At 41.0% G+C, this 13,105-nt stretch overlaps 1 protein-coding gene across 3 annotated transcripts in view; it reads right to left on the reverse strand.

Moving 5' to 3' along the window:
• LOC129851543 (uncharacterized) overlaps positions 1–13,105 on the reverse strand; it is a 32,296-nt gene that overhangs the window by 15,133 nt on the left and 4,058 nt on the right. For 2 of the 3 annotated variants that reach the window (XM_055918168.1, XM_055918165.1), the window contains exon 2: positions 1,494–2,329. In XM_055918168.1, the coding sequence (XP_055774143.1) occupies positions 1,494–2,329 (836 nt within the window). Of the gene's footprint in view, positions 1–1,493; positions 2,330–3,089; positions 3,334–13,105 lie in introns of those variants that run through there. The other variant, XM_055918172.1, reaches the window with a different exon arrangement.

Here is a 13,105-nt window from a genome sequence, read left to right on the forward strand (position 1 = left end):
AGGATGTGAGATCAACTAACAGCTCGTGTGTCATCCAAGATATGATCCGAGGAGATACCCATCTGTGTCCTGGGAAATTGTCAAAAGGTCATAGATGTCATGGGCATCACTTTCACCTTGCCTGGCTTGACACAGCACACCAAACTGTCCACGGTAAACTCTTATAGCTCACGTATCCCTTATTGCCTAATTAAATGAATCACTAGGCTACTTACAGTGAAATAAATGTTACGCAGATTTTTTTTGGGGGGGGGAGGAGATCAAAGCGTCTCAGACTCTTCACTCAAAACCAAAATCGGCCAGACATTCAGATGAGAGAGCATTTGACGCCGCATCAAAGACAGAGCTGAGAGCTGATAGTGATGTGTACAGAGGCACATCAAACAGGTTATCGTGGGTTGGCAAACCTCGACAGTTGTCAGGTGCGGCTCTGCAAAGACAACACTGTTTTCTCATCTGGAACATGAAAAATAAGATGTATATTTTTTTCCAAACATGAATGAAAGCACAGCTGTCATTCGCAAGCTTTCATTAGGGAGCGTGCCTCTACTGGTTCTTTTGAATGGGTAAAGTAGCTCTTTGTTGCTCAGCTATCTCACTAAGGCCAAGTTGAGGTCACAGCTATCTTTTTATTTGTACCTTTATTTAACTAGGCAAGTCAGTTAAGAACAAATTCATATTTACAATGACGGCCTGGGAACAGTGGGTTAACTGCCTTGTTCAGGGGCAGAACGACAGATTTTTACCTTGTCAGCTCGGGGATTCAATCTTGCAACCTTTCGGTTACTAGTCCAATGCTCTAACCACTAGGCTACCTGCCGTCCCTATAATGGAGATTCAGTATGAGAATACTGTATGTATTTATTTTTTACCTATAATTAGAGATTTAAGCTGTGCTGTTTGTAAAAATCAACAAGCACTTATCTTATAACAGCGTGATGTTATCTTATTGCAATAATGTGATGAGGCGGTCTACACCTCTATTGGCTGAGTTCTAATCTAGCACTTACTTGTAAACTCAAAGACAAAGTTTAGTCATTTCTCTCGAAATACACCCAAATTCCCTGAAACACTCTCCTGCCCATAGAGATACTTTCCTAGAGCCGTGATGTCGTTAGAGGTTCCATGATTAGCTGCTGACATAGAGACTGGAAAGGGCTGGTAATCAGGGATAATTAGGGAGCGTAAAGATCTTTGTTGTCCACCACCCAAAATCCATCAAACTACTGAGGGCATCATGTTTAAATTAGTGAGAAGTCACTATAGTATCCCTGGTTTGAATCATTTTAAGAGATGTGCGTTTTTCATATGAATGAAAAATGAGGTCCTTGATTCTGTTCAAGTAGCCAACACACTTAATGCTGCAGATGAAAGTACACAGATGGCATAGCTACAACACATTTCCCCATCAATAAACCTTTATCGTTCATACATAAAACAGAATAGAAAACATTGGGAGTAGATAAAGTGTGGGGGGGCGGGGATATCTTTACCTCACTCAGTCTACAGCATTCCTCCATATACTCCTCTAGGCTGTCGCTCGTCGTGCTTTTCCTCAGAGGCCGCTGCTCAAAGTTATCTCCTGTCATATCATCACAGGCCCCTGTAGAGCACTGGCTCTTGGACCTTGTGTTCTCGGAGTTGATCCCGTCAGTCACAGCCCTGTTCTCACCCAGCTCCTCTGAAACCCTATCACTGTCCTCAGCAGTGTCCTTCAAGGCCCTGTGTTGGGCCCTCTCCATATTTATGTCCTTCTCAGTTATATGAAGGTCTACCCTCTCAACTTCTGTGTTGAGTTCAGCCCCCGACTCCACAGTATTGCACTCCAGCACAGCATTGTCTACAGTCGTACACGGTGTGTGTCTCATACCCTCTGTTTGTTTGGTGTCAGAGCACTGTTCAATGGTGAGGAGTGGACCTGGGGTAGGGACAGGAGTATTGAGGTTACAGGAGTCATAGGAGGGTTCCCGGCTGTGGACCACAAAGCTCTGCTCTGAGCCGGTGGGTGTGGAGGGAGAGTTGGTTCCACTGGGCAGTTCCACTCCAGAGTCCTCCGACTCAAACTTGTACAGCATGGGAAGCTGAGAGTCTGAGAAAATGTCAGAGAGGTAGCCTGAGTTTGACTCCATCAGGGGCTGTCCAGGCATGTTATCCAGGTCAGCATTCCCCTTCAAGCCTTTGACAGGCTCTGAGATGTCCTGCTCAGATACTGACATGGAGATAGTGGATGAAGAATCATCAGCGTTGTTGAGGAGCTTCTCATGGAAGTTGTTGAAGAGCTTCATCTTGGTCAAGACAACCTCATTATCCAGCACATTGTCCCCCTTCCCTGTGAATAATGAAAAGCACAATTAGTCAAGCAGCTTTTTTTTGCACATTACCCGAGTTGCCTATTTCGAGTGTTCCCACAAGTGACATGAATTTCACTCACAATTATCCCCAATTAAATCAAATGTATGCCAGTTTTCAAGTGTTGCATAGTAGTCTACTCTAAGGGATACAAAAAATACCACATGCCAGAAAGCTTCAGGTGCACTAAAGGGATGGTGAAGCAAAAACTCTTTCAGATTACAAAATGTACTTTTCTTGACCAGAGACATAGAATACCTAAGAACATCACTAACATCTAATTACAACATCTCTTTCTTAAGGACAGTAGATGTCAAGAGTAAATGTAAGACTGGAGCCGCTCAGGTATTTGAAATATTCTCTCTTTTTGTGTAAGCAGGAGGATGGTGTTTTTGTTCCAAAGGACTCACAGTTGCATGTCCAATTCCTTTGACCATGAATGACAGATGTACTCTCAAAATATACATCGAAGAGGTATTTGACGATCTTCCAATGAAACCTGAAGACTGGTTTTATACAAACCAGCATTCTTTAACTCGGGCGTACACAGGACACACACTATTTATCTGTGCCCCACACTGGACTGTCCAGCTTTGATCTTAAGGTCCGGTTAATACTATGATGGGGTGCATTCATATGTGACATCTCCTCTTTCTCGCCACGGGCAATCTGATACTCCTCGGTGTCAATCAAACATTATTTTTTCCCCCTTAATTCGAATTCCAAAACAACAAACTTACATAACACCATCTCCTAGAGGCCTTCATGAGTCCACCTGAATCCGAATACCCAAGACCCGACCCGAGTCCAAAATTCTAACTTTTCCTTCCAGTCAATGTCAGGTCCTGTTTGATTGTCATTGAGTCTATGTAACTACAGCTGATAGACGTGAATGGCCCCAAATGAACCCGACCACGGCTCTGCATGGCCTATAGCATAATTATTTGACGCTAATAAGGTGCATGTATTGACTTATAAAAGGCTTAGCCAACATATTGTTACGTTACCCAGCTTCTGTGTTGTGGTTTGTGTATTTGTATGTATTTCAGGAAATGGCTTCCTGGAATCCCCCAAGCAGCTGATTGTCGACTCCATGGCTAATTGGAGCTGACCCCGCCCCCTCGTCAGGATACAGCTGTATCCCATTAGACTCCTTCTCCAGCTATAAAAGCCAGTGTTCTGTTGCTGAGAAAAGGAGATGATTGCTGAGAGAAGAGGGTGATATCGTGTGTTGGTTGTTGTTAGGAGAGAGAGGATTAGTGTGTTCTGTGTTGGTTGAGTGAAAGCGCTGATTGGTTATGTCTGTTGTCTGTCAATAGGATGCAGTGTTTTGATTATTGAAATTGTTTTTGTTATTCTGTTTTTGTTCCCAGGGGGAATGGTAATTCTCTACCTTTTGTCATCCTTACTCGCACCTACAGTCCCATACCTCTTTCACTCCACGGGAAGTTGAGTTGTAGCAGGGTGTTGCGTTCCCTCTTCCTAGAGGCGTACGTAACACATATTAAGACCTATTCATTAACCAGCAGTGCAACTTGGCTGATTAACATATTGTTTTTGTCACTTGGGTCAGGTCTGTCAATGTATTATATATACTCTAGATGACTAATAGGGGCCGCTGTGTTGAAGCCAGCATGCCTCCATCTTGGCATACTTTTAAAGTATATTATGTGAGCTAAACATGTTTTATATATGAAGACATTAGAGATTACTATTGTAACTGTTCCCACTACAACAAGAAAAATACTTAAATACATGTAATTATGTCTTTAAAACATTTCTTGGAAAATATTGTAGAATTCCATTCATTCCTGTGGAGGACTGCTCCTACTGGGGAGTGCCAATATGGCCGACCTGTGGCTTCAAAGCCTCTCAGTGAACACGTTTACATGCGTACAGTATTCCGGATAGTAGCTGGACCTTTGATATCCCACTCATGAGTTTCCCTGTAACCATGAATAAAGAGAATATTCTTAATTTAAATTAATATGGGTTAAATGGAATAGTAACTGAAATCTGGACACTGACTGTAGGTATATAACCTCTCACATGTAGCATAATATTAACTCCTGCAGAATTATGTGTTTATTGCAGTAAAATGATACAAATGTTAATTTTGTTTCAGGAACAGGAGTGGAGAAATATGATTTCTTTCATTCAGTATCTCCTAAGAAAATGTGAATGTGCACATGTAAATGTGTTATCTTTGACACTGTTAAGCAGACAGTATTTCAACCACATAAAATATGCACCCAAGATGAGTTGAAGTCCCATCAGAAAGGTATTTCATAGTTTTCTCAGCTTTTCATTTCCTTAAAACCGGTCAAACGTATGACATTTGGACATTTTACACAGGACCAATCTGTTTTGGAGTTATTGCGTTTTTCTCCCCGGTCCCTAAACAAAACAGTCAACTTTACAGGTGTTGACTAGATTTCTAATGCATTCATTCTATCGATGTAAGATATTATTCTGGTGAGCACTACTTTATTTAGTCTTCTGGGTCAACAAGTTATGACAGAAGAGAAGCTGCATTCATCTAACTGTAGCTGACAAACAAATGGCCTACCTAATGTCGGAAATTATAAATCAGATAGTTGTCTAGATATGGGGTGAAAGTCACTAGTAGGCTATACGGTCCAGTAAGGAGTATCAGCAAAATAAATAATTATGGAATAATAGGGGATGGAACTGCGAAAGTAGCCTACTTTTTAAAGTGATTTCTTTGACAATCAGATGAAAACCTCATCACAACAACACCCATGTTATGTGAAACTGAGCCTGCGCAGACCGCGAAAAACAACAATAAACTAGATAAGATGTTTACATGCCACAGTATCCCCTCTAAGATCAGCATATCCCAGGCATCTTAGCCGGGTTTCTCATAACTGGGATACAAGCGTTTTCGGGTTATTGTAAACGGGATATGATGTTTACATGTGTCAACTCAAAACCAAAATACTTGAGTATCCCGAATAATAACAGGATATTGGTGTGCATGTAAATGTGGTCAGTGACCAATACACAGTAACAGCAATCCAGGGTTTATATACACTGCTCAAAAAAATAAAGGGAACACTTAAACAACACAATGTAACTTCAAGTCAATCACACTTCTGTGAAATCAAACTGTCCACTTAGGAAGCAACACTGATTGACAATAAATTTCACATGCTGTTGTGCAAATGGAATAGACAAAAAAAATTTGGGCCTGCTGGAGGTCATTTTGCAGGGCTCTGGCAGTGCACCTCCTTGCACAAAGGCGGAGGTAGCGGTCCTGCTGCTGGGTTGTTGCCCTCCTACGGCCTCCTCCACGTCTCCTGATGTACTGGCCTGTCTCCTGGTAGCGCCTCCATGCTCTGGACACTACGCTGACAGACACAGCAAACCTTTTTGCCACAGCTCGCATTGATGTGCCATCCTGGATGAACTGCACTACCTGAGCCACTTGCGTGGGTTGTAGACTCCGTCTCATGCTACCACTAGAGTGAGAGCACTGTCAGCATTCAAAAGTGACCAAAACATCAGCCAGGAAGCATAGGAACTGAGAAGTGGTCTGTGGTCACCACCTGCAGAATCACTCCTTTTTTGGGGGTGTCTTGCTAATTGCCTATAATTTCCACCTTTTGTCTATTCCATTTGCACAACAGCATGTGAAATGTATTGTCAATCAGTGTTGCTTCCTAAGTGGACAGTTTGATTTCACAGAAGTGTGATTGACTTGGAGTTACATTGTGTTGTTTAAGTGTTCCCTTTATTTTTTTGAGCAGTGTACATCATTGGTCTAGGTTTGGTTGTCGTTGGGTCCATTCGGATTCGGGTCTGATTGTTCTCGGCTCGGTTTGGGTCCGCGGTCCCACCTTTTTTAAAATTATCGGGTCGGTTCGGGTCCTGGTCTGATTGTCCTCAGGTCCCTTTGGGTCCAGGTCCAACTTTTTGGACCCGAGAAGACCTCCACCATCTCCTTGAGCATCTCATATGTTTTAATTAAATCTGAGTATTACTTTATTCTATTTATTTCGTCCTGTGCTGCAAATCTAACCCAAGCATCTTTCTGGTATAACGTAATAGCAGATTGTTAGATAAGACTTCAACAATAGAGGCTATTATAGAGGCTATTTAAATTGAAGATCTGGCCAAGGCAAATGTGAGATTAAAAAGGGCTTTGAAGATGTAATCTAGTGCTTTCATTCACTTTAGTGAGGGGAGTTTTTGAAGGAAACGTTTGTGAGAGCTAAAAGAAAAGTAAAACGGAATTATTTTGAATATAAATACTAGTTGAATCTCATTACCACCTTACCTCAATACCAAACAAAACAAAACTTCCTAACATGATGCCTACTTAAATTATGCCTACTTAAGGAGTTGTGGTAGGCCATTTAAAATATTTTACTGCAGTGGGCTGCAGGAATATATAAACCCTCCCAGGGGAATTCCATAGCTGATTGTTAGGAAATTAGGCAGGCAGAGTTTGTGATTGGATTGGAGGGGACATGGATAGAACGATGAATGATCAAATTCACAGGAGCGCAAGCTGAGTGATGATCCTAAAACCTAATTGGCAGGAAGTTGGTCACTGAGATGAGCACACAAAACTGATTGGAAGTAGGTGTAACCACCATGTTTTGTTATAACATTCTACTGCCAAACTATTTGGAGATGGTGACGTGTCAGATTTAAAAGCAGCCAGTCAATTACATTGTAATAAATCATATTACAGTGATCCTATTCCCTCATTTTTGAAGTTGAATGAATTATCTTAGCATGGAATTGCATTTGAATATTAGTGGGGGTTGTGAGGTGGAGATACTTCCACCCTGTTTGCTCGCTGCTTTTTCTCACAAAACAAAACCCATTGTTTTATTATTTCACTGTGAATAACATCCACAACAATGGAGGCACACCCATGTTTTCCCTGAGAAAACAATCAGTTGTGATAATACTGTTTTGGGGTTAGATAACAGCTCCTATCAGCCTTGGTTCTGGCTCAGGTCTCTTCCCATTTCAAACAATGGCCTTGTTTTCCCAGTTAGTTTACATTTAGCGATTCTGGCCTAAGCTTGTGAATCAAGGTAGCGGAGCAGTTACGTGGGTTTTTCCAGACCACAACGTTGGCCTCTTGGAAATATTATAAGATTCAGAAATTCCACTGGTGGACAAATAACTTTAACATTAGTATCAGAAAGCAATACTTGCTAGCATATACTGTCAAATGTAGCCTACATGTGTTTTCTCTTTCAAATTCTGAGTTCAATGCGTTCAACCGAAGAACATTCAGTCAAAATTCCACTGTTTATTTAAGTAGATATCATGAATGAGTTTTAATCGACAAAATTGTGTGTGGTGTACATGTGTCATGTGTCATGTGTCTCACTTAACTAGAATGAGATGTGTACTTTCTACATGACATTCCCATAGTGCTAATGTTACATGTGGAAAGAATTTCACTGGCTTAACTCAAGACAGTATTCTCAAAGCAAATTATTGCAGTAGAGGCAAGGGAATGTATTTCCTGTTTTCTTCAAATGCCGGTAAAATGTAGCACAACTGTTTCCACTGTGGTCAGAGCAAAAGTACAACTACAGTGCCTTCAGAAAAAAACATCTGTGGAAAGACTTGAAGATTGCTGTTCACCGCCACTCCCCATCTAACTTAACAGAGCTTGAGAAAATGCCCAAATCCAGATGCGCAATGCTTATACAGACATTCCTAAGACAACCCAAAGCTGTAATTGCCGCCATAGGTGCCTCTACAAAGTGTTTATTCAGGGGTGTGAATACTTATGTAAATGAGATTTCTGTATTCCATTTTCAATAAATTTGCAAAAACATATTTTCACTTTGTCTTTATGGGGTATTGTGTGTAGATGGGTGAGAGAAAAAAAAGATTTAATCCATTTTGAATTCAGGCTGTAACACAACAAAATGTGGAATAAGTCAAGGGGTATGAATACTTTCTGAAGGCACTGTATTTGAACAATATTTATGCCCTATTGTGTCAACAATTACCTAGCAACATCAGATGAAAGACTTGTCCAAGTGTGAGTTATTTCTGAGTCATTCTTTAACATGTCTCTGGAGTCTGGAGAATACAGCCTTTGATCAAATCAAATCAAATTTTATTGGTCACGTACACGTGTTTAGCAGATGTTATTGCGGGTGTAGCGAAATGCTTGTTCGTGCTTGATCTAGCCTGAGTCCTGAACAAAAGCTTATACAGGATCATATGGTGCTTCCCTTAAAAGAGGTTTCACCAGTACAAACAACATCAAGACTGCAAATAAAAACACACTTAAAGACACATTTAACCAAGCCCTATTGCTCCCAGATGAACACATAGCATGGACACTCCTGAATCCTGAGCAGTCCAATCAGAAGTATGGAAATGGATGTCTGGGATGGCCCTCAAGGTATGACTGTACACTAAAGAACTTGTAAATCTCATATGTATACCCATTTACAGCAGCTCCCTAAGCCTTGATAAGGCTGTGGTCCCTTGGGGGAGATATGAGAGACTGCAGTCCATGTGTAACCCTCTAGCAGTACCGCTCTGACTTTCTCTTAATTGTCTTTATCAGGTCAGTCTATGGTCAGTCATGTGTTATCAATACGAGTGTAATGGGAACTGGTGTATCTCACACGATGGCAACAGACCAGAAGGAGTAGATAGTTAAAGAGCAACATTGATGATCTCCTGCATAACAGCTCCCAGAGCCGGTTCCATGAGCTCAGTCGAGGTCTCAACTTACTATTGAGAGTAAGAATAGTAAAATACACTGCGCAATTTAAAAATGTGGTTATGCATCAGCATTTTTTCTCTTGCTATGTCAGTCACTGACAGTCACTCAATTAGCCACTGACAGTCACTCAATCAGCTAAACATTTTTTTATTGGTAGTTAGTCCAGCCAGCTATATAAACTTGTAGTAATCGTGGTTTGTTAGTCATTCTCACTCAGATATCATATTAACATGGCATAAGTCATTACAAAATGGGTAGAATTGCAGGAAATTTGCTGTAAAACTGCACGTTTGTTCTCTCTGCCCCATGGCAAAAGGAGTAGAATTGCATGAAATGTATTATGAAATTGCAGTTCTCTCCGCACCCATGGCAAAATCTGCAGAATTACAGGAAATTAACTTTAAAACAAAAAAAATTCTCTCCGCCATCAAGAGGGGGGCCACTAAAATGTTTTGCCGTGAGGTGGGGAGCCCCTAACCCAATTTTGCTTAGGGCCCCCACAAGACTAGAGCCGGCCCTGACAACTAGTGTACTGCATTTCATCCTATAGACCGACATACTGCACAACATGTAGGCTGTTGTATTTTGGCTGAAAGTTACTAAATGTTTGTATCTGCTACTGTAAACTAAAGCCCCCAACTGTCCCACCAAAAATAACTCACCTGAGTTTTCTTTAACTTCTTAGGGCTAGGCCCCTTTTTTCTCAATTTCCGCCGAGTTTTCTGTAATTAACATGCAAGCAAATTGTAAACTGCATTGCCATAATGTTTACGCTAGCAGCCAAAGCTTTACTCTCACAAGGTGTCATTCACCTTGTACTTCGAAGTTCACTGACATCCTGGGTATTGATATGCACTAGTATTTAAAGCAGTGCTGGGCTTCTAATTGAGCACAGGGATTTGCTGATGAGGGGGCATTTTTTTCTGTTGTCCTGAGGAGAAAGCAATCTGCATCCAAATCCCTTTGGATTTTCAATTAATGACCTAGAGACCTGGCTCTCTGTTCAGAGAGATCAAACAGCACCTCACCCAGCTCCAGGCAGCTTGGAATGTGAATAATGCAATACAATGTAAGTGCCCAGGAGTATGAATAAAGTGGAGGTATGTGTTTTGTAAAATACAAACAAGAGAAATAGGTCAATGCCTGTGTTTGCAGAATATGTCGAGACCCTATTTCCCAATCAGTTTTCTTCCATAACCTCGACCACAAACTCTTTAATCAAGATCTTATCTTTCAGCAGAAGTACTGGAATGACTTCGTTGGAGAAGTTGACCTGGTTTTGGTCAACTGGTTTTGGCTATAGGTTCTCACTCAATAGCAAACCAAAGAACTAAAGGGTTGCTATGTTTCAGGTTGTCTACACAGAGCAAGCTTAGAGGAAATCATTTCTGAAGTCCCTTTATGCAAACCATCTTTTTCAACAGCACCAATTGACATTTTGATGTGCAAAGCGCTCTGTGAACGCCTTCGGGTCTCATACCTTATAAAGCCAGGAAGCCCCATCTGTGTCAGGTTTCAGAACCCACATTTGCATAGGGAGTAACGTGTTATGTTTTCTGGCCTATCCAGACAAATAATCTATTCCCTCTGAGTGAGTGAGCCCAGCCTGGGAGAGCCCAGCCCGTCATATGAACGGTGACAGTCTAGCGATTCCAGTCGTTATGGTTTCATCTGACTGCGGGGTTGTTCCACCTCAAAAAAGCACAATATAGAGGATTTCGACACCCACCATGTCAAGTTGTTCGGAAATCATTTCTGTTGTTAGAAACAAATAAGATTAGCATTCCTGCAACATTGTTTTGTTTAAATATAATTTGATCTCTGATAAGCTAAGATAATTGATTGCACCCAAATTGGCAATTTTAATTTATAGGATTAATTTAATATTCAATAAATATAGTACCTAACATCCGATTTGGATCAAAGTCGGAGTATTGTTTCTTCGCCATTTGTTATGTATTCTCAGTGAATTCAGTGATGTTTTTCCCACCTGTTCAGAGAAATTAGTAATTGAAGTTGTTAGGTCTATGTCCCTTCATACATCCTGATATGACCAGGTTCTGTCCACTAGATGGTGCTGTTCCTGCTGTTAGGTGATATTTAAAAAAAGACCCCCCCCCCCTCAATGTTAAAGTTCACCCTAATTACAAAATGACAATTTATAACAAACTATTATTAGAATGGTGAGTTCCAGACCTTTCTAAAACTATGTTATTGTTTATGGCCATCTCATGAAAAATAATTATGTTTGGGTATGTCTATTTAGGAGGAAATAGAAGAGGTTTTAAGAGAAAACATATATTTTTCTGGGACTGAAGAAACTAGGAACCTATTTTCAAAACCAAGAATGTGGAAATTAATAAAAAGTGTAGATTAATAAAAACATTATTTCATGGATTAAAGTTAATCAAGAAACTGGTTCAATAAATTAGAAAAACAACATTCTTGCTTTGTGAGAAAAAACATTTGCCTCTTTTCTTCTCTGTTTATGTTATCTTATCCTTACTCATGAATGTAGTAATTGCCGGTTCCTCTGAATTAGCAGCAGACAGAAATGGGACCAGATTGACATTAATCACACACTGAAGTCACCTTGCTTATTCAACCATGTAATCCAACTACCCATCATTGTGATACAATCTGCTTGGCTTGATCCCTCAAATTATCTCGTATTGCACCCAAGCAAGTTACCCATCATTGTGATACAATCTGCTTGGCTTGATCCCTCAAATGATCTCGTATTGCACCCAAGCAAGTGTCAACATCATCCAGGTGTCATCATCGGAAAGACAAAACAGATCTGAAATCCCACACTGTAGTTGAACAGACAGCTGAGTCAGCCAGTTTTCAGTAAGGCTGAGTAACCCCACAACATATAATTAGGCTACACACTGTCCGCCCCCCTAGACTCGTCTTTAGCGTCCTTTCTGTCATAAAAGACGGAGTCAGGTGTTTCCCTTAACATTCATTTCACATTCCAGACACACAGTTGATTACTGTCAATCAGCTTAGCCAACAAAAATAAGCCCCGGATAATCAACTTCACAATGATCTCTCTAAAGGGGAGTTTAGATAAATGGATCGCCCTGCCGCCTTCCCAAATGCCTGGAGTCTCCACTCTACTGTGAGAACAACGGTTTAAGCTCCTGGATGGCTGTCACTCCCTCACAGGGAAAACACAGCCAGCCAGCCAGTTGGCAGAAGCTGGTCTGATTGGGGAGGGGCTAAAATATGTGCTGTAAGGAGGGGTAATATCCATTCCTCCCCTCTGCAGTGTGTGTGTATGTGTGTGTGTGTCCTTCATTAGATTTCACAGACCCTCCCTGAGGTGTGTTGACCTGTGTATGTGCAGACTCAACATTCCACTACTGCTCTCGCAGTAGGGTAGAAGCAGGGATTCCAACAAACAGATGATTTACAACTAGAGAATGACAGATGTTGTTAGGTTGAGCATGTACAGTATATTTCTACTGAAATGCTCCCATTAATTAAACTAGGCCAAGAAGAGTTTCAAATAAACTTTTTTTCCACTCACTGAAAAGGGTGTTTTCCTGCTTTGTGTTTTTGAAAGTAGGCTTTATCTCCCCAAGCAGGTGTGCTCCTCCGAATGCAAAAGGCGGGCTCCAGTAGCTCAGGCTCTGGGCAATGGCATGTGTAAGCCCCGGGCAAAACTATTAATTCAGTTGGCCCCTTGGATCCTAAGTGGAAAGGTCAAAAACAGGTTGTGACAGGCGTGCTATTTTTACGGCCGGGGGGCTTTGGAGAATGTCCGTTCTCTGTTAGCACTTTGAGTGGTTAGTTGAACTGACCATAAGTCTGCTGGTAGAACTTCATGCCCACTACTAGTCACTGTCATGAAATGTTTTTTAATACAAGTTTCAACCTCAAGTTGTTATGGATGTAATAATAACTGGAGGTGAATACTCAAGAGACACATTTATAATTCAAGGAAAACACCATTATGATCCAATTGACCGAAAGAAAACAAAAAACATATTTTCCAACATAATTTCAACT

This window comes from Salvelinus fontinalis, chromosome 1 (assembly GCF_029448725.1).
Source record: "Salvelinus fontinalis isolate EN_2023a chromosome 1, ASM2944872v1, whole genome shotgun sequence".
Lineage (NCBI taxonomy): Eukaryota > Metazoa > Chordata > Actinopteri > Salmoniformes > Salmonidae > Salvelinus > Salvelinus fontinalis.